Here is a 25,973-nt window from a genome sequence, read left to right on the forward strand (position 1 = left end):
GGCGGATGACAGCACCCGTGCGGGAAGTTACTCCATCTTGGCATTTAAACCTGATCAGTGTTACTATTATGCAGCTCTCATGCGGATCTTAATAGGGATAGCAAACCGGTAAATATCCGTCTGCCGTCGCAGCACATGTGCCGTCTGCGCAAACCCACAGGAGGTACGTGCTGCTCCTGGTCCCTGAAGTACGAGACATCAGCCCACCCGTTTTCGTCCATATCGCAGGCAAATATAACGCTCGAGAACGGGGCGGTCAAATAGAACCTATCAAACCCCCCACCGACGCCGCGAGCGGCCCGAAAGCGAGGCCCACAGTTACGGGAAAAGTTAGTGTTGTTGGCCTTACCTGCCGAGGTTGCGGTCCCTTCAGATCGCGACCCATTGCACACGTCAGCATCAACTTCTACTCGGATCGCACCCAATCACCTTGTCCCAAGAACGTAGATCGAGAGGGGAATCACTCGCACGTGGAACACCCAAGCCGGTGGTGGTATCTTCCGATTGTTAAAGGAAACGAAACGGGTGAACAGAGAGTTCTTTCGTGGTGTGGGCTGTTTTGGTCTGCTGTGTATTCTTGACTGGTTTAAAGTCAGTAGGTCATCGATGGGGTGAGAACAAAGGACTGAGTGCCGTATTTGGTGAAATTCTAAGCCCATGACAAAGTATGGTTTTGCATGACAACGTCGACCTTTTCGAGACGGGCCTTTGTGTGCGATCGACGTCGATGTTCCTCACGCCCACTTCCTATCTCCCGCCCCTGGTTTGGGAACCTAGCGCAAACCTCGCTCTCGAGCCTCTAGGCAGTCTTTAGACTGAACCACGTCTCTGGTTTAGTCATGGGAGTAGGACGCAAAGACCCCAAGTATACAAGCTCTCCCACGCAGGGAATATCGTTGGCTCCCGCTTTCGAACGACGTTGTGCTTGATTCAACAAAACGTTCTTTGTCAAGACTTGAATCCATCATGTCGAACGTCAATGGCGTTATAACCGCCATCCCTCCACCCGATGGCTATGAAGTCAACTTTGCAAACCCGCGGAGGAGGCTGCTCACAGAGGCTTATGTCATATTCACAGTAGAGAACATATTAGCGTTTGTGTTCCTCGGGCAGCGGCTTTACACCAAAATCCGTCTGATGAAGCAGTTTCAGATTGATGATGGTATTGTGTCTAAGAAAATCAGCCTTGAAAACCTACTAACAAAAATTAGCCTTCGTTATTTTCGGATGGGCCTGCTCAGTGGGAACCCAGGGTATTTTGATCACTGGTTTCTCCACCGGCAGCATGGGCGTACACGCCTGGGAGATTCCAATTGAGAAGTACGCTTTTTACTCTCGCGTAAGCTGATATCCCCTTTCTCGTTACTCACGTTTGTTGTTCGTGTGCTAATGCAACGACTTCGTAGCTCATTCTCGCGGCCCCTCTCGTTTATGCACCTTGCTGTGCCTTGACGAAGATCACACTCTGTATCTTCTACAGTCGCCTCTCTCCCTTCGTCGCTTTCCAATGGGCTGTTTGGATAACCGCGTTCATCTGCGCTAGTTCATACATTGCGATTTTCTTCAGTCTTCTATTCGCATGCAAGCCCATTGCTGCGAGTTGGGACCCGTTACTGCTCCCGACTGCAACATGCGTCAACCGAGGAGCGATTTATATCGCTACGGCTGTGATTGGTATCATAACGGACGTGATGCTGATCTCGATTCCTATTCCGACTATCTGGGGCTTGCAAATGCCGACGAAACAGAAAATCGGACTAACTCTTATGTTCGGCGTCGGATCAATGTAAGTCTCAACCGGAGTGTAGGTCGCGATCCGAACGACTACTAACTTGAAGCAGCACAATGGTCACGTCTGTTATTCGCCTTGTTGTTCTGATCCCAGCTCTGACGGATATGGACCAGACCTGGATTATAGCCGTAGGCTCTATGTGGATGTAAGGCTTCCGTTGTCGTGGTGTCTCTAGCTATCTAGAAGTGTCTCAACTGATCAAAACACAGTATCATCGAAAGCAACTTGTTCATCATATGCTGTTGCCTCCCGACCGTACGGCGCTTCCTTAAACACGTCGCACCGCGATTGATTGGCGAAAGTCGCTCATCTGAAAACAAAGACTCGTCCGATCGTAATCACGGACTACGGACCTGGGGAAGCGAAAACACAGGCCCGAAGCGCAAGTACGATACTTTGATGCGTACTGTAGAGGGTACGACGCAAGGGGACGGAGATGATGAGATTCCCCTCGCTAGCGTCCCGAACAAAGAAGGTTTTCGTGACCGAGAACACAAGGTGCCGATTGGAAACGCCGAAATAAAGGGAGACAACGATAGCGAGGAAGCTATCTTGTACGAGCGGACCGTTCAGGTCACTTACGATGGCGGCGCAGGAGGCAACCCCGCAAATATGTACACACGTCAGATTTGGGCAGGAGGGCAACCCAAGCCTACCAATCTGTAGGCTTCAGGGCGGCCCCTCAGGGTCTTCCTAGGTATGCTGGAGTTACGGTTCTTGTTAGGGCTGTTTGCTTACGACAATGTATGAAACTTCTAGGGATATTCCGAAATGTAACCAATGATTGGATTCAACGACAGAGCAGACGGATGTTGGATGTACTAGGGCTGGTACCTGAGAAGAGCTGCGTCGTGTTCAGAGCTAGATTAGCCGATACCTTACATAATTACAGTATAGCTCAGCCGGGCAGGTATGGCTGGCTTGTAGTGGGGCACCACCGTGCGCACCCGCCTGCCTCCTCACGATCACCTCTTCCCATCAGACATGTCTCAAGCACCCGATTTTAAAGCCATCGTTCATAAACCTCCTATTCGATCATCGGTCGACAGGCCATCTGTGATTCTTTACGGAGCCATGCAGCGCGATCCCAGTAGAGACTGGCAAACCCATCTTACAGCCTTACTCTCCGACCTTCCCATTGCCATCCTGAATCCACGCCGAGATGATTGGGATAGTAGCTGGGTTGAAGACATTTCTTTCGCGCCCTTCAAAGAACAAGTTGAGTGGGAAATGGACTATGCGCACATAGCCGATGTCATTGTCTTCTATTTCGCAGGTGACGTCGAGGCCACCCAGCCTATCACGCTGCTAGAACTGGGACTTTATGCAGGAACCGGCAAGGCAATCGTTTGCTGTCCAGAGGGTTTCTGGAAGAGGGGTAACATACAGATTGTCTGCGAGAGATATAATATCGACTTGGTAGACTCTGTGAGGGAATTAGGAGACAAGGTACGGGCAAGGCTGATAGCGAAGCTTAACGAGGGGTCAACCGCCACGGAACCAGACAACAACTCGAGTTAGCGTGTGGATCCGTTTTGCGCTTTCCATCACCCACAAACGTCTCTGGGTGCCTGTGTGGAAGGCTGCCATATTAGGCCATTCGATTTCTAATTGTTCAGCTGCCAAGCAAAGCCACCGTCTTGTCCTTCGCGTTGCTTCGTTTGTATTTGCTACTTAACCTTGTACGACCCGAATAAATGGCTGATCTCTTTGATTTGTACGTTCGGGCAAGGATGTAAGGTATCACAAGCTTATGGTAGCCTGTTACCTGCAAGCCGTCGCATCGTGGGGGTCCAGTGTTAACGGCGTGTTCAAGGACCAGTCTCGGGCTGAATTGCGGATTGGCGGAACAGGCTGAAGGCTTTCGCTCGCTCTGGATTTCAGGTTGTGCATCTTGGCAAGGCATCGTAAAAGTCCACGCCAGGTCACTGACACCTGCGCGTTCAGCTCTGCTTTTATCTCTTGACACTTTTAGGTTCCCCATCTAACACATGAAATCTTTACGCTCCTAATCGCACGAAGATCCCATTACCGAGCGGTGACCATGTCAGGCGACCTTCGACTCCTTAGTCTTGATGGAGGAGGCGTACGCGGTTTGGCTTCACTTTATATGTTGCGGAAGATACTGTCCTTGGTTGGCAGTCCGAAGCCGTGCGACTACTTCGACATGATCTGCGGCACAAGCACTGGAGGTCTAATTGCTATCATGCTCGGTCGACTGGAAATGTCTGTTGATCAGTGTATTGAGGCATATACCGGCATGATGGATGTTATATTCGACCCAAAAGACAAGAAGAAGTTGCCGTTCAAGATTCGCAACGGCAAAGTCCAGCCTCAGTACAAGACAAAGTACATGGACCAAGCGATCAAGCAGGTGGTGTCCAACGCTGGGTGGAAATCGGACGATAGATTCAGAGGGCCGAAAAATTCGAGTTGTAGAACGTATGCTACTAAACCTCTCGCTTTTGAGGCTGGATGCTAACCTGGCAAGGGTCGTGATTGCTCTGACGGCAGAAGGCAGAACTCCGACACGTTTTACAGATTACGAAAGACCTGGCGAGCACTCCAACTTCTACAACGAAGTCAAGATCTGGGAAGTAGCTCGTGCCACATCGGCGGCAACATCGTTTTTCGCACCAATGGAAATCACACATGCCGGTGAGCCCAGGCGCTTTCTTGACGCAGGTATCGGATCCAACAATCCTATCAATGAACTGTACCTGGAAGCAATGTCACAATTCGACAAACCTGAAGAAGAGTTTGACAAGCAGATTCGGGTATTGGTGTCGATTGGTACTGGCAGACCAGCCTTGCATGGATTCGGCGAGAAGGTCACCGAGGTTGCAAGGAGCATTGCTTCTATTGCGACTGAGACCCAAGACACCGCGAATACGTTCCACTTAACGCACAGAAAACTGGCCAGCCGTGGCGGATACTTCAGGTTTAATCCTCCCGACCTCTCTGAAGTGGCGATTGACGAGGCGAGTAAGAAGGGTATCATTGCGTCGCGAACTGATACGTACGGCAACGACGCACATACACTGGAAATGATAGAGCGCTGGGTGGATGTTGCCGGATTTGAGAAAAGTGCGTCGACCCTTGCTACATCAGTCGAAATAGAAGATTTTACCTAACTGCCTTTACATGGGCTACATTACATAGTATGTAGATCAATGCTGACTACTGCGATGCGATAGAACAAGTTAGCACCACAACGATACATCCGTCTCACATCAAGTCTCCTGTAACCAAACTCTTCTATTCGTTGCACAAAGGACCCAAGTACATCAAAGAGTATGCACCGTCGTACTGGCAGCATCTAACCCTCGACTCGTACCATGTATACGAAAGCATATATAACAAGTGCGGGCCCAAAGACAGAAAAGTGACTTGTACGTACTGCCAAACTTGCACCAGATCCTTACAAAGTCTGACAGCGTTCAAGTCGGCTCTTTCCTCGAGCAGTTCGACTCCGATAAGCAGCCTTCACCCAACCACGTCTTCGAAACATGGACACGTCTTCTCCGCGACAAGCAAGACGTGCGCAATAGCATCCATCGTAAGCCATTCGTGATGGCGATACTGTACATGCTCCACATCGAGTCGAGTCTCGACGTAGTCAAAATGACAAATATAGACCCTAATCGACGAGAAATGCTCAAGCGGTTTGCGAAGTGGGTGCCATGCCAGTGTGATGCACGCTGTGATCGTGATTGGAACTTTGTAAATGAGGTTGGGCTATCACGAGGAGGAAATGATGGAGAGGATTGCGATCTTCTGAAATTGTTTGAAGGCAGTACCTGGAAGCTGGTGTTCAAGGGCGACAAGGTACGCAAACTAGAGGCTACCAGAAAGATCTGGGAAGCAGCGCTCTAAGGGAGACGTATACCTCCTTTACTATTGTCTTTTTTATTTCAATCAACATGTCTGTTAGTGCTGAAGATGGGCAGATTAGAGTTGGATACAAAGCAAGTTGTCAGACATCTATCCATGCTAACCTGGGATTCGATTCTACTGTGCTGACATCATGAGATGTCGAGTATACTATCAGAGCGCGTGCCGTTTCTATAGATCAATAAGACCTGTACCCATACCCGCTGTGCTGTTCGTACAGTGTCGTCATTGGTCTCGCTATCTCACTTGCAGTGACACCAGAATAATCACTAGGGACAGTAGAAGGTGGTGCGTCCGGAATCGCTCCGAGGGGTGTTCTGCTATTCCAAGAGGGTATGTACTCAGAACGGGCACCATTCGTGACAGTTTCCTGGTATGGCATCTGTTGAGGCCTGGTTTGTTGAATGATTTCCTTGTTCCGCTGATGCCGCTGGGAAAGCCTTTTCCAGCAACAGCAATATCCGACCAATAGAGCAATGATGAGCACAACGACAGCAGCGACCGCTATGAAAGCGATCGCAGTCGTGCTAAGTGGATTATTATTGGCTCCAACGACCGGAGGGTCGTTGGCTGCGGCAGTTGGCCCGTACTCGCCAGTGATTGAGCGAAGGAAGTCGTCAAAACCCGTAGTTTCAGAATCCAAGGTTTGAACAGCTCCATTCGTAACAGTCGCAAGTACGAGGATATCGTCTGAAGCGGTTCCGCATGCCCACGAATAGAATGTGTCGGTCGCTCCGAGTGCAGAGCTGCGAGCATATCGAAAGCACTGCTGTGCTTGCTGAGAGCTGTAGCCTTTTGTCAGCAACCGCTGCTTGGAGAAACATTTGCAAGACATACCATTGAAGGATTGAGCCATATATGGAAGAGCAGGTATCCTCTGGTAGGGCTACACCCATACAGTCGGTCTGGCCATACGGCCGGCAAGTAGCCCAATTGTCGAGACACTCGATATTGTTGCAGCATGCAAAGCCGAGTTGTATGTGTTGTGTAGTGACGCAGTTATAGTCCTCTGCACATGTGATAGGTAGTGCTGTTCCGGATCAGATGTCAAACACTTCTAGAAGGTGAGGCACGATGTACCTGAGTTGCCACGAACAAATCCGCATGTCGCAATAGACCTTTTGAAGATATCACCCTGCAACTGAGGTGCTGGTGTGATAAGACTCGCGGATATTGCTGCCTGCACTCTTGTGCTCTGTACCTCCTCTTCGGGAATATATTTCGCGAGGACCAGCGATGAAATCGACAGGACAAGAAGTGGGAGACACAGTCTCATCGTAATCAATGAGTGGATAGTATGGCAAAACTTCGTATGGTGCTGTAGATGCCAGCGAGAAATGCGTCGACGATCCACAGATGCTGTACCTGCCCTCGGCTACCCTTGTTCCACGAAATGAGAAGGCAAAGTCTCAGCCTCTCTGCGTAAACTTACATGATTGTAACACGCCGGTCTGACCGTGCGCCACCAATACCTAGATCTCGTATTCTTGGATATCGCGTGTGCCGACGGCTTGTGGGACCTGAGGCCGGGCGTGGGGTATGTCCTGTAAGCTTGCCAGAAGTAGGGAGCGCAGGTACGGCAGGATCTGGACAACTTATCGCAATGGGTCTTTACACAGAAGTCTGGAATAATGTGAGCAACGCGAAAATGGTGTTGCAACTTGACCTGCAATTGGGGTTTACGGACATCCAGATTGAGCGCGAGGAGCGTGCGATTCGTCTTTGAAACGCCATATGACACAAGGCTGATGCCGATACCTGATATCAGCATTGCATTAATAATGAGGCGACAAGACCATTGGAAGGGCGAACGTTGGGGGTTGAGGCCGGCAGGCTGAACGTGTCCATCGGGTACCAGCGCGGCTGAGCTGCAGCTGCAAAGCACTCTGAAGCACACCCATTTGGCACAATGCAGCCGGAAAGTAGCATGGTTGGATCAGAAATCAAGGAACTTAGATGAACTGATGCCGCCACTGGGTTGCTAGCCATGAAAAGACCATGCACTGTGACTGTTATTGCATGTGGTGAGGCCCCATGCGAGGGGCTGGGGACATCGTGTAATGGTGCTACGTCACAAACGACGCTAATTCATTCCAGCCTTTTCTGCTGTCATAAGTCATTCGTTTCAACCATCACCTAATACTTCCGTCGAACGATGTGTCAGCGGAAAGATGCCCTTTGATTTTAGACACTAAGAGAAACAGGCTCATAAAGGACAGAAGGGATTGGTTCAGCATGTCTATGCGTCTTTCCGCTTTGACTCTTTTTTGGGTGCGCTGCAGCATGCTAGGCGGTCTTTCCTAACTGCCCTACTTATTATAGAGTGTACGGCTCCTGCTTCCATGATATCCTTCTCTCATCTCTCATCCTGTCAAATCTTACCACACTCTGTAGCAAAACCTGCGCGCCTAATGCACAGTCTTCCTCTTTACAAAACTCTCTTGGGTTGTGGCTTACACCTTCCCTGCACGGCACGAAGATCATGCTTGTTGGGCAGCGCTTGCTTGCGTATACGCTATCGTGTCCAGCACCAGAGGTCATCTCCATAGACTGGTTGGGACCGAGAATACTACGCGCAGACTGGCTGACGGACGTGATGCAGTCTGCGTGAAATCTCGTCGCTGGGCTATCGAAATCCTCGATTATCTCCACCGTAAGTGGAAGACCGCTTGTGCAGCCGCGGTTGGAGCCCTCAACGTCTTCACCTGCGGCTATCTTGGGAAAGTCGCGCAAAACGAGCTCTTTCATCTTTGCAACCGTCTCGTCATTGGGTGACCTGATATCCAGACTGAACGTCACTTCTCCAGGTACCGTATTTGTCGAGCCAGGTTTAAGGTTGAGGATACCTGTGGATGCTAACGCGGAGTTGGCAGTTGCGAGGCGATGGGAATGTACAATCATTTTGCTTGCTGCTAGCAGCGCATCAGCTCGTGACTTGAGATCCGTGGTTCCGGTGTGCGTGTCTCGTCCCTTGACCTTGACTGTCATCCATTTGTAAGCTTGAACTCCAGTGACAACTCCGATCTTCTTGTTCGCCATCTCCAACAAGGGACCCTGCTCGATATGCAACTCAAAGTGCGCTGCCATGGGCATGGACTCGTAGCTCGCTGGCGTGCTTCCTAGGTAACCAATGCGCTCGAGTTCAGACTTCATGGTCGCAGTTCCAGGGTGAACCTCGCGGAGATTGTGTGCCGTTTCAAGAGGGATTGACCCCGCCCAGACTCCGCTAGAGACCATCGACATTGGAAACCGAGCGCCCTCCTCATTGGTCCAGTTGACCACACCGATGGGATATTCAGATTCTGTCCAGTTATCAGAGAGGACTCTGAGCATCTCCACGCCAGCCATGACGCCCAGAATTCCATCGTATCGCCCACCGGTAGGCTGTGTGTCCAAGTGGCTTCCCACAAATGTAGGCGGCTTGTCGTTCCTCAGCCCGGGACGAACAGCGAATTGATTTCCCATGGCATCGACGGTGACTTCACAGCCGAGCGACTTTGTGGTCTCTGCGAACCAGTCACGTGCAGCTTTATCGGCGTCGGAGAGCGCCAGTCGACTCATGCCCGTCTCCGTTGACTTCCTGTTACTGTCAGCTGCATGATCACCGAGTGCTTGGACTACGCACTCGCCCCAGGGCTCGCCTGTACCCCATTGACATGTATGGTGTAGGTCGTCCATCAACCTCGCCTGGTTGACTTTCAAATCCTTCATCGAATCATCGTTCAACTCTTTGGTCCTGATCTGCCATTTTGGCGAATAAGAGAAGCATCTGACATGCTTGTACCCTATCCTTGCTCTTGGAGTGGATACAGTTATTGATGCGGGGTAGCGTCTGCTCGCAGTGCGGAGCGCAGTAGTGATTCTGTTAGCCAACAGAGCCATTTCGTGGAATCAGGTGAGAAAGAAAGAGACGGAAGCCATGGCGGCACGGGTGATGGAAGTCGGCATCCCAAAGGATGACATGACATGGCCGGCGCCCAGTCGTAAGGAAGAAGTGGGTCGGACGTCCGATAAGCGTAGTGCGGGACTATCCCGCTTTCTGATATGCAGGTTATCCGTCGGCCGAGGGGGTCCGAGTACTCAAAGACAAAATGACCGTAGTGGTCTGAAATCTATCGGTGGCAGTTTTGTTTGCTAGTGCATTGTTGCTTCAAGAGGGAGGCGATGCAAGGTCACAATGGCTGAGAGACCATGCTCCATGTACTAATAGCGTTTTCACTAGTTATTGGGTATCTATCAACGAAATAGGTAAAATGATCATAGCGCCTTTGTATGCTGCTCAAAACAAACTCCTTGCTCCAGAACTCACAGCTTTACGACAGACTTTAGACGGCCTTTGCTTTCCCTTTCCCCTCGATTACTGGCTTCACGTCCTCCTCGGAAACGTCGTCCTCGTCTTCGCTATCACTCATGAACTCGTCATCTTCGTCGTCCCAGCCAAACATGGCTCGCTGTTGTACAAGCTTTGATGAAGAAGCGGTCGGTTGAGCGTCGTCGTTTTCTTCTGAGCTGTCTCTTTGCGCCATGAGCATCTTCTCGATGGCTTCTCTGGTTTTGTTCTCTGCTTCTTCTTTGTCTTCGACCCACTTGCCATCAAGACGTGCTGTGCCTCTGCTGTCCTGTAGCTCTTCTTGCTTCCGCTCAGTACTGGCCACGATGTCCTCCCACTTCTTCCGTCGCTCCTCCTTTTCGCGCTGCTCCATTTCCGGCTTAATTGCTAGGTATTCGGCGAGCACCTTGGCTTCGGTGACTGTGCGCAGGCGTCGCCCGTCCAAGTTGCGGGATGATCCATTCACGTCGCCTTGCTTCTTCTTGCGCGACGACATGCGGCCACCTTGGGCGCGCAGAATGGACCCAAAACCACCCTTGCCACCACATAGCGGTACAGTCAGACGGAGCGATAGAAAGGTGTCTGCGGGCGAGGATAGGAGCGACGACACTGGTGCAGCGTCGTGGCGAACGGAGCGGCGCGAGTTGGTGGTCAGAATGTAAGACGAGTTTTGGATCCATGGCGCACGTTGGTAAAGTGTGTCGTAGATGGAAGTAAGAGGCGCGTCTTTTTGCGTTGCGAAGGCGATGTTCTGCCCGCGGATGCTGTTGACGATGACGGTGACGGGGGACTGCGTGGTGGCTTCCATGGTTGTAGGTTGCAGATTACGAAATACCAAGTGTAAGTACAGAATCTGATGTTGTGAGTTGCGTGGGGGAAGAGAGTGAAGGTCGTGTGGGTGGGCAAAGCGGCGACGGGCAGTTGGAGATTGGGGAGCAGGCCTTGGCGGAACCACAACAGATGGTCATAGCGCTCGCTTAGACTAGGCTCGCACCTCTGCTCGAAATCGTCCTCGGGCAGCGAACTTCTGAATTCATCGACCTTCAACCACTCCTAGCATTCCCGAGTCTTTCGCAACCCGTCAAGATGCTCATCCCCAAGGCCGACCGCAAGAAGATCCACGAGTTAGTCACCCTCCACAATCGTCATTGTCACGGCGCAGTCGAGCTCGGAGTTTCGCACGAAATGATACGACTTGATATGAGCTGAGCTACATTTGACTCTACACTCCACGCGTCAGCAGATTCGCTAACATTGGTCTCTCCAGGTACCTCTTCCGAGGTTAGTATTCCCACGTACTCGCGGGCCATGGCTATGGCACAACTATACATTTTCGCGGCTCTGCTGCATACAAGGACAGGCTGACACACGGTCACCACAGAGGGAGTTTTGGTTGCTAAGAAGGACTTCAACCTTCCCAAGCACGGCGAGATCGACACCAAGAACCTTTACGTTGTCAAGGCTTGTCAGTACCACCTACTGCTCCCCAACACCGTCAGGTTCTAACAAGCAGCAGGCCAGTCTTTGACCTCGCGCGGCTACCTCAAGACCCGCTTCTCGTGGCAATGGTACTACTACACCCTCACCCCTGAGGGTCTTGACTACCTCCGTGAATGGCTCCACCTCCCTGCCGAGATCGTTCCCCAGACCCACATCAAGCAGCAGCGCTCTGCTCCTCCCCGGGGCATGCTCGGCGGTGACGACCGTGAGCGCCGCGGTGGAGGCCGTGGTGGACGTGGCGGTGACCGTGGTGGTGACCGTGACGGCTACCGCCGCCGTGATGCCGGCGAGAAGGCTGAGGGCGGCGCCCCCGGCGAGTTCAAGCCCGAGTTCCGTGGTGGCTTTGGCCGTGGACGTGGTGCTGCTCCTGCTTCGTAAGCAGTTGAGGACTTTCTGGAGTAAGGCTAGATACGGTTTCATCTTCATGTCGGGCTTTACTGCATTTCAAAATGGGATCGGAAACGGCGAAATGACCGGATGATACTACGAATGGATCGCTTGTCTAAGTTGCGATGACGCAGTCTTGGACGACCATGTCCTCAATGATACCCCATAACCTTCAAGTGAACCCTTTACCTGACGTGACTATTATGTATGCGTCTTTGCATGGTACCTTGCATTGAGCAGGCCCATGTTCATCTCATTACAGATAGTCTGGAGAATTGTGAGCTCCAAGTATTTTGCTTCTCGTCTACTACGATACAACCACATTTGTTTCAATGTCCGCCTTTTGCAGTCTTCATCAGCCCATCACCACTCTTCATCCACATCGCGCAAACGGACCCAATAGTCTGTCCACCCATCTCCCGTTCTACCAAAATCCTCAAGCATTCCAGTTTCTCCTTGATGTCTTCGTGGCTGTCCCCACATTCGTTTTCCTTGGGCGACCTCCTCCCCAGCACAGCAATATTTCTCGTACTCGGAATCCTCAAGTGTTCCTTTTCAACAAGATACCCCGTCTCTTCAGTCAGATGACACACCCAACTACATAGACTAGCATAGGCAGAAGGTTGCTTGGGTTTCTTCGACGCCGCTGTCACGGGATCAGGGATAACATATTTAGCATGTGCCGGCGAGCGGAACCTCGTACCACCAAAGTCGTGCGAACAACAAGGTATGGCGATGAAAGGTGAAGAGTTTAGTCGAGCTAGTAACGGCGTCCAGGGTGTCAATTCATCGGCGTGGTTGCTGATAATGAAGGTACCGGATGGGAAGACACCGTTATGGTGTGGTGTTGGGGAGTCAGTCGAGGTTGCAGAGTATGGCTGAAAGATCTCAGGTACCAGAAGCATCTCTTGTAGCTTTTGGGTGTGTTGTGATGGGAAGGTATCCCAGGTTTTCCTGCGACGGGCGTCAAAGCCCCAACCATGCCAGCCTTCGGCGTTGAGAATGTGGACGAGGAGACCGTTTCCACAGCCTATATCGACAAAGCCTGGAAAGTTGGCTTGTGCTGTTTGTCTCTTCTGCTCCGTCTCTTCGTCTTCACCATCTTGCTTGTTTGTTTCCTTCTTGGAGCCGTACATGTCTACCCAGAGCTCCATCAGAAACGCCGCAATGCCTAGATCCTCAAAGACATGTTTTTCGGCGGGTGTCTGCTCCACCCATCCCTCGATCAAATCCTTTGCATATTTGCCTTTGAGGTATGCATACGTATCCTGAAATCTCTTTTGTCCAATTACTTGATCGTGGTGAACGCGTTTCGTGTACCCAGCCTGCCGGCCGCGTGAGTGCTTGTGTATGACCTCCAGGAGCTTAAGAGCCGTGCGAGCAAGACGGTTGTCGAGCGGAAGGTCCGGGAAGAAAGAGTAATGAATAGACAAATGTCCAGACGCATCGATCAGAGATCTTGGCGGTGAATGCGAGGAGGATGGGAAGTAAGTGTACAGCATCGCCAAGGAACGAACTTTAGGGTGGTAGTAGGGGATAGTGTTCGACGTGGCAGCGTGAGGAATGTATATGATCATGTACCGCTCTGCTTTGCCATTGTACTCAACTCCATGTGGATCCGTGATGTTTACGTCCTTATGCGAGACAAACAGGTGACAGGTTTGCATCAGCGAGTCATCCAACTTCGGATTCCGGGGTATGAGTTTTCGCACAACCGTGTACTCCAGCTCATACCCTTCTATGCCCCCATCGATCAGTTGCGGTCGGCATTCTGGTCGCAGGTGCTTGACGATGCTCGCAAGATCCTCCGGAGTACTGGCTTTTGGGTTGAATGTAGCGTCTGTAAAACTTTGATACGAAAGCTCTGCGCGTGCCAGATGCGTTGATGTCCGATTTGGATTTTCAAGCAAATCGCGACCGACTTCGAGGAAGTACTGAGGCGCAATATTCGCCGGCGCAGACTGTACAATGGCCCATATCTCGGATGGGAGGCCACTAGAAACCTTGGGTGCACTGGATACGTCGTAAGGTGAGAACTTGTCACTTGTAGATTCCTGGTTCTCGACTTTCGTTCCCGGTCGTGCTTCTCCCACTTTAGAACTGTCATATTGTGCCTCGTTAATGAGTGGTTCATTTCCGTGACTCCTTGGCTGTTCGTCTTGACTCATCATGGTTGATCTATCTCTTCATTTACAACCACTGGCCCACAAACTTGATTCCAAAATTAGCAGAGATCAGACGTTTTTCAGGTCGCGGTGAATCGGACAGCATGTGAAGAGCTCTTTCAGCAGTATGTATCAGATTTTGAAGATGGTGGTTGGCGTTTGTCCCTTCAGAGTGGCTGAAGTAACGATGGTGTTGGTGTGAGAGGTGCTACCGAGCAAAATACGTTTTAGTCGATCCACCATAGTCCGAAAGAGTAATAAACACCACGGAGACCAACGAGGAATACAAAATCGAATGCGCTCCTCGATGCATTCTCAGCTGAATCTCTATATTTATCATGACAGTTGCAAAGTCTGGATTCTTATCGATGCTTGTACCCAAGGTGCAAATGTCGATGAAATCACGAAACAGTCGAAGCAGGCGCACAAAGGGGCCACAACATAGCTCGATAGATTCTGCGCACAGCTTTGAGCCACCAGGTTGTGAAAGCTCTAGTATATAGCCGGAGTCTATCAAATCTCTATATATCGTAGCTCTAACAGTCCCTCGAAGCCCTAGAAAACGCCTTCATAATGCACGTCCCAACTGACCCCAGCTCAGCCCTTAGCGCCCGTAGTAATGCGCCATCTCGAGTCCTGCTCTCTTGAAACCACACTTGACGTAGAATCCTTCGTTTGCTTCTGAGCAATCCAGAATAGTCTTGTAGCAGCCCACCTTCTCCGCGACAAAGTCGAGTGCCTGGATGATTCTCAGCCCAAGCTTCTTGCCCTGCTGGTCCTTGGCCACGGCAATATCCTCAATGTGTCCGACGAGGCCGAGTTGATGGATGAACTTGCGCTCGACAAGGAGGGCACCGGTGCCGACAATGGCGTTGGATGAGTTGGTGATGCAGAGGAGGTAGTATTCGTCGTTGCGGGTTTTCATCCAGTCGTAACGTTCGTTCCATTGCTGCAAGGCATGTTAGCGATGCGCTTTATGCGTGTTTGCGTGGGCTCTGGGAGTGTGGGACTTTTGTGTGCGCATTGTAAAGGAAAGAGAGGGCTTCATACCTCCTCGGTTATATCTCCCACTGTGGTGAGCACTCTTAGTACGTCTAGGAAGCCATTGTGGTAGTCTTTCCTCTCGAGCGGTCGGCAGCTGTAGCCTTCTGGGAGTGCCTTGAGGACTTCGGGGGAGATGAGCTCAGATGTGAAGAGCGGGCCTTCGGTCGATGACATGGTGGGCTGAGACTGGTATAATCCCGGGAGGTGAAGAGATGGGAGAGCGAAGATAAATGAATGGGTTTGCGACGCGATTGACCAGTCTTCCGGCGCTGGTGCTACTGCGCGGGACTGAGGGTCGCAGCGTTTCTGCGACGTATCGATAAGAGGGCGGTGAGAACAGGACCGCGATATCCGACGACGACCAAAACCTTGATATGAGCTTCGATGATACGTCCAGAAAACGAGGGGATTTAGAAGTAGAGAAACTCCAATCATCCCCAGGTGCAGCAAGGTGGCCACTATATGTGTTGCTGATAGCTGGACATCGCGCCAAGCATTCAGGAACCAGGTCTAAATTTAGAACTTTCAGGGAAGCTTCGTCATGATCTTCAGGAGCATTCTCGTGTCCATAACCCCTCAGTCTTGTTTAGTAACAAACGACCGTTAATTCTCATATTGCAACGTCAGGATAACCACAGGAACCAAACCAGCGCTACTTGCGTCATTATACCACCCTCGGTATCTGTCAACCACCCAATCGCCTCGCCTATTGCAATCTCAATTCTCATCGCATAATCCCAACCTGCCTAATCGCTTTCAATACGTTTTCAGGCCTCACATCGCCATCGTCAAGCTCGAGCCCTACAAACTTCGCCAACGCCTCCGTCAGCTCCGTGTTCTGTCTCTGCAATAGCATGACCCGCTCCTGCATCCGCGCCATCTTATGAATCCAGCTCTCATCCTCTATGCCTTCATCATGACCACTGTCGACTTCAACATTGCGTTCTGAAAGCGGCTCTGGTGTATGCGCTGGTGTTGGCAAGGCTCCAGTGACAATGTCGGAATGCTGTTCTTTTTGATCGTAGTATATGGGTAATGGCTTTCGCTTGATGCGCTGCAAGTCCCGCAGCTTCCGAGCTCTGGTTTGATCTTCGCGACTTGCTCGCGGCTCGGGTTTAGGTAATATTTCGAGTGGATGCTCTTGAACGAGTACTGTTTCGGGGGATTTGGGAGGCCTGTTCGGGCTGCGTGACGATACAGGGACCGGTTCAGAGAATGAACGACTGAAAACTCCAGGATCGGATAGCGTGCGCTCCACACCTGGGCTGTCGAGAGGGCTAAGCATCTCTGCGTCAAAAGTATCGGAGATATATCGAGAGCGTGGGTCTGAGAAAGACTGGGGTGTTGGGGCAGCGATCGCTTGAGTATTGCGAGGACTCTCGGTCGGTATGACGATTCTGAGATGTCTTGCGCCTCCAGAGGTTGTCATCTCACGAGCGCACGTTGGGATAGGAGCCTGTTTGCGTGCTCGCTGAGGAGAGCCTTCCACAGAACCTACGCGAGCAGCCAGGGTTTTGCGCTGTTTGACTTTGAAAAGTGCCATCGTCTTCTTGCGCTGCTGAACTGTCGGCTGAGAATCTGTGCATGGTCCAGTGTGCTTGAGGTAGTAGCTGAGATCATTCAGACCCAGGTCAGCGCTTGCCGTCAGCGCATCGTGGCTAAGAATTGGTGGCGCCAACCGTCCTACCTGCGAGGAGCCTACACGGCCAGCCTGTCCTACATCTAGGCGTTTTGATCTTCGTTTCCTCGAGATGTGGAGATTGTCTTCCATCTTGTCACTCTCATCGCCAGACGAGTGTTGCTCGTCAGCTGTAAAGGCAAATGCGCCATGAGTAGAGATGACTGAATCAGTCTGAACTGGAAAAGTTGGATTTGTGAGCCGCTTCGGGCTACGGTCCGGTACTGCTGGTGGCAGCTCATCCGGGTCAAGCTCACAAATAGCCTGGGTTTCTGCGTGCTCTCTGGTCGACTCAGAAAGAGGTGGTTCAGGAGACATGGGAAGAGGAATATTTTGCGGGTCCGGCGAATAGGCGTGGCAATGTGTTTCCAGTACTGACACTGGGCCGCCTGTCTGGCTATCGAAGTATCTTTGAATCACTCCAAAGGTGCCCATTTCCCCAACTTGCTCCGTTTCTATCTCAGGCAGCAGCTCGCTCATAGCGTCGTAGCTAGCCTTGCGTCGGTGCTTAGCAACCAGGGGTTCCAGTGGCGCATGTCGTGTAGTATTTATCGAACTTGGAATCGTGACTTTGCATGGCGTCTGGCGGCGCTGACGCTTCTTGTCTTGTGGGCGAGTTGTCGGCGATCTCGCACTTTGAATGCTAACATCGCGGTCTCTATCTTCAGAAGAGAAGGTAGAGCGTGGCTTGTACGCAAGCACTCTGGCCAGAGGTACAGATGACGTGAGTCTACTGGGTTTCGTCGACGGCCCGTGGATTTCTGGTAATGATGGCGGCGGGATCTCCTTGGAGTCAAGTTCAATTGCATTTCCAAACTCATTTGGAGTGAGATCTCCAGCTGTATGAGACACTGCCGATGAGCTGTGGGCATGTGGACTGGTAGTAGTACAACTGCTGCTAACTGAACGAGCTTTATGCAGCGTCCTAGGACGGGAATAGTTCTCCCTTGGATTTCCGGAAGGTTGGTAGACGTTATATGACTTTGTAGGCCGCATCTCGAAGTCTCGTGGAGTGTGGTTGAGAAAGGTGCGTTTGCGTCTTTGTTGGCAGCCAAACCGACCTATAAAGTGCACCGGCGGTGACAAGTCATAGCCAGTCGGTTGAGTCCCTGCAGTGGTCGGCGGGGTGTTTTCGTCCTGCGTCGAGGCCGTTGACTTGCACTTGAGCGGCTCGGACGTCACGCTTGTGTTCATCTCAGACCTCTCTTCCAACGCCCAGGCATATTCAAGAACACTCCAACCGGTGTGCCCGAACATTGGGAATGAGTTCAAAAGGCATTCTGTCGAAGCAGACGAGATCATATTTGCAACCTGGCTGGCAGATACCCTTGAAGCAGCCGTCCGAATTGCAATCCTCCTCTCGTGTTGACGTCTAAGCGCGAGCCGTGAGTACTGCTCACCAGTGTACACTGGGTGATAACGTAGCACAACCAGGAGATCGGTAACTCAGCAGATGCAGTAGTGTCGTATCTCATGAAGAACGCTGAGTGCTGGCTGTAACCCCGACCAGGGTAAAGATCAAGGGCTGGCTTTGATGATTGGCAGGGGCAGCTTCGATCTGACTTTGGTGTGTGGAAGATATGGCGACCGGCAGCTCTATTCGCGCCCAAGCTTGACGCAGATAAGACAGGTCCTCAAATTCGAGAGGAGGAAAGTCATGTAGTGTAATCAGGGGCGGATCTGAGGGTAAGGATCACTTCTCGAGCTCGTGATGCTAAGAGGCGAGGCAACGTGCCACGACGGCGCATTGACAGCGAAGCCGGTAACCGATCACGAGGTTGTGCATAGATTGGGAGAAGTTTTTGTTGTGGAAGATGTCGAAAAGTGACACGGTCAGTACAAAGGAATGTTGGAAATACGCATGGAGGAGAGGAAGACTGCATGCGGGAAGTAAGAATTATTGGTTCTCCGCTCACAGAAAATATTGAAGATCGCACCAAGATGCATGCTGCAAGCCAGCCACGATCTGGGAAATGTGCTACTGGTCGCTGACGATAATTGGATGCATAAGTGAGTAGTACAAGTGTACGAGGGTGATTGGCAGCTGGGTAGTACAAACAGAGCGTGAATGCTATGCGGCTTGCTCGATCCGGCAGCAACAGGGAGCGCCTTGCTGATGCTACGCTTCAGTAGAAGCTGGAAGAGACGCCATGCCGATTAATGCGTCAGACAGATCCTTGATTTTCGCTTGAAGAGTATGGGGTGCAGGATCCAATGATCGGCAATGGGCGGTGTGCGTCACGGTGGTACGGGAGCGCCTGACTAGCGGCCCTAACCAAGTGCGACACAGCGACCACACATACACGCGTTATACACGACGTGCGGAAAAGACCGAAAGACGTCAATTTCCGCGTTTAGAGACCAGAACGTGCTGTAAATGTTCCGGCGAGGCGATCAAGCACGCGGCACACACGTCGATCGCCCCCTACCGGATTTTAGCCACGAAATGCCCCTTTGGGTTTCGTGGCCGGGCTTCGTGGCCGATCTTCGTCTGGTACGATATGGGGCATATGGCCCCAGAAAGAGATAGTGTCAGATAACTAGGTATACATAAAAATATGAATGAACGCCAGGCTATGCTAATAAAATTGTCCACCCATGCAGAAGGCGCCAAATGCTGATAGAAGGAGCATATTGCTGAAGCATGCACATAGGAAATGATGCTACTTCGGCCCCCCTCTCCCGCCGGTTAGGTTGTTGTATGGTTAGCCGTTCCTTGGCTTCTTATTTTTGATGAAAGGGTTTGGTGGTTCACGAGGCCGCCTACGAATTTTAGGTTTTGCCATCGACATGCCACCGATGACATCTCCAGGTGGGGGAGCGACCGCACCACTCGTCCCGTTGCTTGTCTCCCCACTAGGCGTCGAGCTCTTACGCGACGCATCGGCATTAGCGGCAGGTGTTGATCGACCACTGCCTCCGTTCATGGTATTAGAGGCAGAGTCAGATGGCGCATCGTCCATCTCGGCATCGCTACTCTCAAGCTTGATCTTGTCAAGACTGGCGATGTCTTGGAACTTCCGCTTTTCGTGGTGTACCAGTATTTGTTCGTTGTTGATCTCCCTCTTGATCTCTTGTTTGATAGACTTCGAGTCCGAGCCCGAAGATGTACTGGACTGGTTGCTTGCAGACCTGCTCATGGGCTCCGACTTCACTTCTAGTTTGACTTCTGGTTTGACCTCCGGCTTGACCTCTGATGTGGGACGGTGAGGCTGTACATAACCTTCCTTTGGTGCCGGGAATTTACTGGAATGCTGGTTCAGCATCTTTGGCACGTCTTGAGCAGAAAACCGCTTCCTTTCCTTCGCGTCTACTATAAGCTTCTTCCAGAATTCTCCTCGCATCAGCGAGTCAGAGTTCCCCAAAACCCATAGAGATGATTTGGCACGCGTGAGACCAACGTTCATACGGCGAATGTCCTGGAGGAAACCAACGCCACCTGCTGGGGAGGCTCGTACGCAGGAGAAGATGATGATCTCGCTTTCACGGCCTTGGAAAGCATCCGTGGTATTGAAATCAATGTCCTCGATAATACTCTGACCATATGCGTTCATGAAGCGCTGTTTCAGCTCTCGCAGCTGGCTCTTGTAAGGTGTGATGATGCCAATCTTGCCTTTAAAATCATATTCGGGATAGTCGGAAGTGACTCGTTTGTACAGTTGCATCGCGACATTGATCTCGGCAATATTGATAAGCGAATGGCCCTTTGGAGCAGCTTGGTGTTGACCTTGGACATCAAAAAAGCGGTAAGGTCCGAGCAACATACTCTGATGCCATGGTCGCTGGCGTAGACCAGCCATATCGTCGCCATCCAAGAGTCGGCCGTCGTAAAACGTTCGACTGGGAAACAGACTGATTTCCGGGTGCATACGATATTGTGTGTCCAATAGATGCACATCGTCTGGGTGATTCTTTTGCATGCGGACGAACAAACTCTGCTCGTATTGGAAACCTTTCGCCTTGTCCGAGAAGACAGTTGGAGGAAGTTGCTTTGGATCTCCAACCAGGATACACTTGGCGCAACCGTACTTGAGGGGAATAAGTGCGCTCATCTCAACACACTGGGCAGCCTCGTCGACAATGACAGTTTCGAACTCAATGCTTAGCCCTTGGAACATCTCATGTCCAGAACCGCTGAGTGTCGCACAGATAACGTGGGCGTCGTTCAGAATTGCTTCCTGTGCGCGTCGTCTGTTCAGGTCTGCGTTACGACTTGCAAGCTTCTCGTCATCCTTGACATTGTCGATCTTCGTTCCCAAGGCTGTTTTACGCCTGCGTAACGCGTTGATGTCGTCGTCTAGCTTGGCCGCAGCTTCTCCTTTGATCTCACCAGTATCTCGCTGCTGATAGGCTTGCTTCAGTTGATCAGAGACCTGTTTGTGCTCCTGGAAGAGCTTCTGTGTCGCTTCTCGATCGTTGCCGTTCGATGAATCAACACCTAGGCGCTTGTTGACAAGCTCTTCTAGTGTCACATCCTGCACACTGGCCTTGATGGCGTCTCCGCGACCTAAGCGTACGATGTTGAGTTTGCGCGACTCGCCATTGAGAGTTTTGATACCATCTTTGAAACGCATGACCAACTCGTCCACGGCCGCATTACTAGGCGCGCAAACCAGCAACTTCTTCTGAGCAGCATTTGAGTTTGTTTGGCCGGGGACGGCAATCGCGGTACCGCGGTTTCGAAGACTGTCGCTCAGGATAGCTCCCACGATAGCAGTGATGGTTTTTGTCTTTCCGGAACCAGGCGGTCTGTGGAAATGGTCAGAAATTTACTCAGACACGTATAGATGTTGTAGCTTACCCTTGAATCAAGGTGAACGCATCATTGTCGATGGCGGATTTGATGGCTTTTGCTTGCGCCGGATTCACATTGTAATTAGAGATGAGTGGCTGGATCTGGCTATCCTTGTAGGTCAAAAGTGGAGAGGGCTTCGCGCGGATGATCTCGTCACACAAATCGTAATACTGAAGACCTTTCAGCGCACCGTACTCGCGCTCCAAAGATGTGATTGACTCGAGTTTGAAGCCCAGAATCGTATTGTTTGGTTGCAGCGCAGTTGAGAGAGGGTTGCCAGGTACCACACGATATGAGACCTCGATGTGCTGCTGTTTCCTCTTTACGCGGAACACCCTGGCGAGACATGTTGGCTCATCCGCAGAGGGTGATTTGGATTTTGCAAAGAGTATGATGTCACCTTCGGAGATGAACACATCCTTGTTCTCGACATGAGTCATCGTACTGCCAACTTCTTGGAACATGTCGACAGCAGCTCGTGAAGTGATTCTTATCTCATATGGCTTAGCTTGGTTCTCCTCACGAGCTTTGACGAAACCTTGCCATGCTTCTAGGGTCAGAAGCGGTTCGAAGGTATTTTGGTAATCGTTGGGTGTGCGGAAGGTACTGAGGACCTTGGAATACATGTCGGGTCGGGACTTGGGTGGGAAGGGGCCCTCGTGGAAATAGTTCCAGCTAAGAATAGTTCGATGAAGGCTGCTCAGATCAGGCGCCAGACGAGCACGCATGTCTTTGGCAGAACGTTGAGCCCGCTTTTTCTTTGTCGGCATTTGGATCTTGACTTCATTAACAATGTTTGTCTTGGGTCCAGTCTTGATTTTGGTCTTCTTGATGCCAAAGAGATCTTCATCAATGTCACCTTCGTCTGATGATTCATCAGAAGAATGCATCAAGCCTTCTCCCTTTGCAGCCTGGTCTTTGCCCAACACACCTAGCCCTTCAAGGCCTGAGCCGGCTTCGGCAACATGATTGGAGACGCCCCTAGCTGCTTTCAGCTTAGCGATCGCAGCAGCCTTCTCTTTCTCTCGTTGTTGTAGTGCAAGCTGCCGCTTACGCTTGAACTCGGCTTGTTGGGCACTCTTCTTATCATCGAGAGCTTTTTGTTGAGCAGCCTTGACTTCAGCTGCTCTCATCTGCTCCCGTCGTTCCTGGAATTTACTCGACCCAGCAGTCATACTAGCAAGCAACTTTGCTTTGGCATCTGCTGGTGTTTGAGTCGCACCCGGGGCCATCCATTTGCTGATCATGGCCTGCTTGGGTTTTGCGGGCTCCTCTTCCTTCACAAGTGGGCGGCCAAGATGCTCTTCGAGCGCTTGTTGCAGCTCAGCCTGTTGTGTATCGCTCAGCTTCGCACGGACATCTCCTGAGAGCACTCGTTCCATGTACGAAAGAGCGTTGGGATCGATTTCGATAGACACACGGTGTAGCCGAATAAGAAGCTTGCTGATCAAAGTGACGGACTTGCTAGACAAGAACTCGTCACGAAGACGAAGCCATTTGGCCAGACCCTCCATGGCATTCGCCGGCTGTGCCAAAAGCTCTTTGAGTAGAGCGGTCTTTGATGTTGCTTCTTCTTCATCGGAAGAAGGTGGCTTCAGGGCTGTGGCAAAGATGCTGCACTGATCGAACAGCACGTCAGCAAATTGCATAGTGTCTCGGCAAAAGTCCATCATCATGTGTTTGTCGTAGAAGCCCAAGTTGCTCCAGGCTTCAGTAGTGGCGAAGATCATCGTAAGTGAATCCCAAAGGTTCTCCCATAGATACATTGTCGCTGCAGCATCACCAGAATCATACTCGCGGCCTCGCAAGATTCCGTCTTGAGGGTTGCAAATGATGTCGATGATATCTGTGCATGTTCGGATCACACTTGGTGCTGGAGCGAACGCTTTCTTGAGTCGAACTTGCCGAACTGAATCCGAGATACCCCGAACGACGTGTCTATAATGGGCCCTCAAGATATGTTGCAGAGCGCCACGACGTTCGTCTTCTCCACTTATGACCTTCAACAGCTCGATGGCAGAGTTGCGGGTATCTTCTGTGGACGAAAACATCAGGGAGACGATGGCACTCGCTGCGGGTTGCTGTCCGAACAAAGCTTGTAACAGTGTGGGTTCAAATTCCGACATCTTCTCCACGACATCGGTGATTGATTGAGAGAGCAACCGGAATCGATCATTGAAGTGGCGTACCTCTGGGGGTACCTTGTCGACACCCGACTTCATTTGGAGTGGTTCCAGCCCGATCAAGCCCCTGCCAGCAATGAGAAGATGCGTGGCAAGCTCCAAGCTATCTGGGCCTATTGCTCGTAGGACTGTCTTCCATATAGGACTGGACGGCGGTGTTTGGGTGGGCGACGGTACATTCGCAGAGATAAGTTGCCTCTCGACGATGAGGGACTGTGCTTCCAGCTTGAACGCATGCTCAATCACCGAAAGGGTCAGTTGCATATCCTCCTGATTTTCCTTGTTGTATTTCAAGTTCTTGAGAGTTGTAACGAGAGACTGTATGAAGGTTGACAGCAAATCCAGCATGCCATTGACGGTTGGCTGCCCAACAAACTTGTCGGCGCCTTTGCCTTCTCCCATTTTTCGAAAGGTATAATCCAATACTTTGAGTCCTTCCTTATAGCAGTAGGCTCGAGCGACGGGAGGATAGCGATCAGACTGGAAGCGACCAAGCAACGCGTGTACAAATGGGCGGACGGCCGGTCCGAGATTGGATACCTTGATGGAGTCCAGGAAGATGGGAATCCAGCTGAAGGCAGCGTGGAGGTTATTCATGTTTTGTTCGTTTCCATCCGCAGTGGCGAGAAGGAGTTGATTCAAAACTGGGCTGTTGAACACTTGTTCTACTACTGTAGCGATTGAAGAAGTCACAGCATTCATGCCTTCCCAGTAATCGACCGGGGACTTTTCCAGTAACTGCTTCATGGTTGCAATCAGATCCAGAAAGCCTTCGGACTTCAGTGAAAGGTGGTCAAGCATCAGACGGTAGAAGTCTCCGTCAAGGCCGCGCAATGAGTCGGTGATCAGCTCCCTGTCCATCTTTGCTACTATGAGCCGCATGCCGCCCCAAAAGAGGGGTACCACGGATAGATCCAAATTGCTCATCTGGACCTTCATCATGACACTTGTAACGTAATCTCTTACAGCCCATTCCCACTCGCTTTTGAGAACGTTACGCTTGAAGGTGGACCAGGACTCTGTCGCCCATTTATGCCGTCTGTCCACCCTAGTGAATAAGAAGCGGGTCATAGCAGGAAGGTACGTCTGAATCTTTAACCGCTTCTTCGTTTGGACCATGTCGAACGGTGCATCGAAATGTCGCTGGAGGAGTTCTTCGTTCCGTATTAGGGCGTCGCAGCTAAGCGCTTCGAAGAAGCCATATGTGCATTCGTTGGGCAACAGCCGGACTGAGCGCGTCTTCGGTTCGGCTTTGCTCAGTATCTCGTTCGCTTCGTCCAAGCCCTTTTGTATGCGACCCAGGCATTGGTTGTCCACGACTTGTAGGAAGTCACCAATATTCTCCTCGTCGTAAGAATCAATCAGCCGTGTCCGCCATTCTGCTCTGCTCTGGTGGAAGACTCTCACGCAGACATCGCAGCTCTGCATGAGGCTGTTGAGGCGGTTGACGAGCCATTCCTTGTGTGGTGCTGCCTCGTCTCCATCGAAGGCCAATATCTCGGCTGCCTTGAGGGCTGTCCATTTCCGGTCTTGAGCAGCTAGAAGCTTGAGCTTGCGGTCGGCGAGCTCGTTGGGATCGTTTTCGGGAGGGTACGCAGCAACGTCTTCATCGTAGTATACCGATCCGTCGTCGCCAATGCGAGGACAGAACAGGTGCTGTTCTTCGGGTAGCTCCCGGAGCTCACTACAAGACACAATATAGTTAGCCATGTCTGGTGTGCAAGGACGCCGATGGAAGGAGCGGCAGAGGACAATGTTCCGGGGCCACAGGACTTACTTTATCTTCTCGAGAATCTCCGCCATGTTCCCTCACCCAGGCCCAGTCCTGGTTGTGACGCCCCCGCTCACAATTCTCTCAGAGGGATGACGGAGCGCAATCTGGCATGGACCACCCTCGGCGTGTCTCCACCAGCACGGCGAGTTGCAATTGTGTGTCTATCTACGAGATGCCGTCTATCCTGTGAGGATCCGTCGCGCACGCGCTAGCTGGACCAGGAGACAGAAGCCGCGCAGGCAGTCGACGAGTCTTGTGTGTGTGTGTGTGTCAAGGAGCGTAGGTGAGTGAGTGAGAGAGCGTGCTAAGCTCAAAGGGGCGAGAGTGAGGGCGCGGGCGAGGATGGGTGCGATGTGTTGCGCAGAAGAAAGGCATATGGCAGACGTCAGTGCATCTGATCTGAGAATACCCATGCAAACGCGACGCGATTC

The 25,973-nt window shown here is 51.5% G+C and overlaps 9 protein-coding genes across 9 annotated transcripts; 3 read left to right on the forward strand and 6 right to left on the reverse strand.

The window, feature by feature from the left end:
• Positions 1–966: 966 nt before the first annotated feature.
• ACET3X_009084 (uncharacterized protein) lies at positions 967–2,458 on the forward strand (the record flags this gene model as incomplete). The annotated part of the gene is made up of 5 exons (XM_069455240.1): positions 967–1,162; positions 1,212–1,339; positions 1,458–1,786; positions 1,842–1,937; positions 2,002–2,458. The coding sequence occupies 5 exons, from the start codon at positions 967–969 to the stop codon at positions 2,456–2,458; spliced, it is 1,206 nt and encodes a 401-aa protein (XP_069303161.1).
• A 1,501-nt stretch (positions 2,459–3,959) lies between these two features.
• ACET3X_009085 (uncharacterized protein) lies at positions 3,960–5,668 on the forward strand (the record flags this gene model as incomplete). The annotated part of the gene is made up of 4 exons (XM_069455241.1): positions 3,960–4,234; positions 4,284–4,879; positions 4,990–5,184; positions 5,238–5,668. The coding sequence occupies 4 exons, from the start codon at positions 3,960–3,962 to the stop codon at positions 5,666–5,668; spliced, it is 1,497 nt and encodes a 498-aa protein (XP_069303162.1).
• Positions 5,669–5,864: 196 nt separating this feature from the next.
• ACET3X_009086 (uncharacterized protein) lies at positions 5,865–6,962 on the reverse strand (the record flags this gene model as incomplete). Its single annotated transcript, XM_069455242.1, has 3 exons — positions 5,865–6,471; positions 6,524–6,716; positions 6,767–6,962. 3 exons carry the CDS (start codon positions 6,960–6,962, stop codon positions 5,865–5,867), a joined length of 996 nt encoding a protein of 331 aa, XP_069303163.1.
• A 335-nt stretch (positions 6,963–7,297) lies between these two features.
• ACET3X_009087 (uncharacterized protein) lies at positions 7,298–9,568 on the reverse strand (the record flags this gene model as incomplete). The annotated part of the gene is made up of 4 exons (XM_069455243.1): positions 7,298–7,309; positions 7,374–7,406; positions 8,144–9,266; positions 9,312–9,568. The coding sequence occupies 4 exons, from the start codon at positions 9,566–9,568 to the stop codon at positions 7,298–7,300; spliced, it is 1,425 nt and encodes a 474-aa protein (XP_069303164.1).
• Positions 9,569–10,011: 443 nt separating this feature from the next.
• On the reverse strand, positions 10,012–10,824 carry ACET3X_009088 (uncharacterized protein; the record flags this gene model as incomplete). Its single annotated transcript, XM_069455244.1, has 1 exon — positions 10,012–10,824. The coding sequence occupies one exon, from the start codon at positions 10,822–10,824 to the stop codon at positions 10,012–10,014; it is 813 nt and encodes a 270-aa protein (XP_069303165.1).
• Positions 10,825–11,102: 278 nt separating this feature from the next.
• Positions 11,103–11,894, forward strand: ACET3X_009089 (40S ribosomal protein eS10; the record flags this gene model as incomplete). The annotated part of the gene is made up of 4 exons (XM_069455245.1): positions 11,103–11,140; positions 11,284–11,297; positions 11,398–11,481; positions 11,533–11,894. The coding sequence occupies 4 exons, from the start codon at positions 11,103–11,105 to the stop codon at positions 11,892–11,894; spliced, it is 498 nt and encodes a 165-aa protein (XP_069303166.1).
• A 338-nt stretch (positions 11,895–12,232) lies between these two features.
• On the reverse strand, positions 12,233–14,074 carry ACET3X_009090 (uncharacterized protein; the record flags this gene model as incomplete). The annotated part of the gene is made up of 1 exon (XM_069455246.1): positions 12,233–14,074. The coding sequence occupies one exon, from the start codon at positions 14,072–14,074 to the stop codon at positions 12,233–12,235; it is 1,842 nt and encodes a 613-aa protein (XP_069303167.1).
• A 598-nt stretch (positions 14,075–14,672) lies between these two features.
• Positions 14,673–15,286, reverse strand: ACET3X_009091 (uncharacterized protein; the record flags this gene model as incomplete). Its single annotated transcript, XM_069455248.1, has 2 exons — positions 14,673–15,017; positions 15,119–15,286. The coding sequence occupies 2 exons, from the start codon at positions 15,284–15,286 to the stop codon at positions 14,673–14,675; spliced, it is 513 nt and encodes a 170-aa protein (XP_069303168.1).
• A 4,043-nt stretch (positions 15,287–19,329) lies between these two features.
• ACET3X_009092 (uncharacterized protein) lies at positions 19,330–25,923 on the reverse strand. The gene is made up of 3 exons (XM_069455249.1): positions 25,546–25,923; positions 21,592–25,452; positions 19,330–21,539 (listed from the first exon to the last, which is right to left on the reverse strand). The coding sequence occupies exons 1-3, from the start codon at positions 25,569–25,571 to the stop codon at positions 19,496–19,498; spliced, it is 5,931 nt and encodes a 1,976-aa protein (XP_069303169.1). The 5' UTR covers positions 25,572–25,923; the 3' UTR covers positions 19,330–19,495.
• Positions 25,924–25,973: the final 50 nt, after the last annotated feature.

This window comes from Alternaria dauci, chromosome 9 (assembly GCF_042100115.1).
Source record: "Alternaria dauci strain A2016 chromosome 9, whole genome shotgun sequence".
NCBI lineage: Eukaryota > Fungi > Ascomycota > Dothideomycetes > Pleosporales > Pleosporaceae > Alternaria > Alternaria dauci.

Excerpts from the sequence above, each read along its gene's own strand:
- ACET3X_009092 (XM_069455249.1), bottom strand. The coding sequence starts at position 25,571 with ATGGCGGAGATTCTCGAGAAGATAAA. Across the intron at positions 25,453-25,545 it reads GAGATTCTCGAGAAGATAAA|TGAGCTCCGGGAGCTACCCG; the intron begins GTAAGTCCTGTG and ends TGTGTCTTGTAG. Across the intron at positions 21,540-21,591 it reads GCGTTCACCTTGATTCAAGG|ACCGCCTGGTTCCGGAAAGA; the intron begins GTAAGCTACAAC and ends CCATTTCCACAG.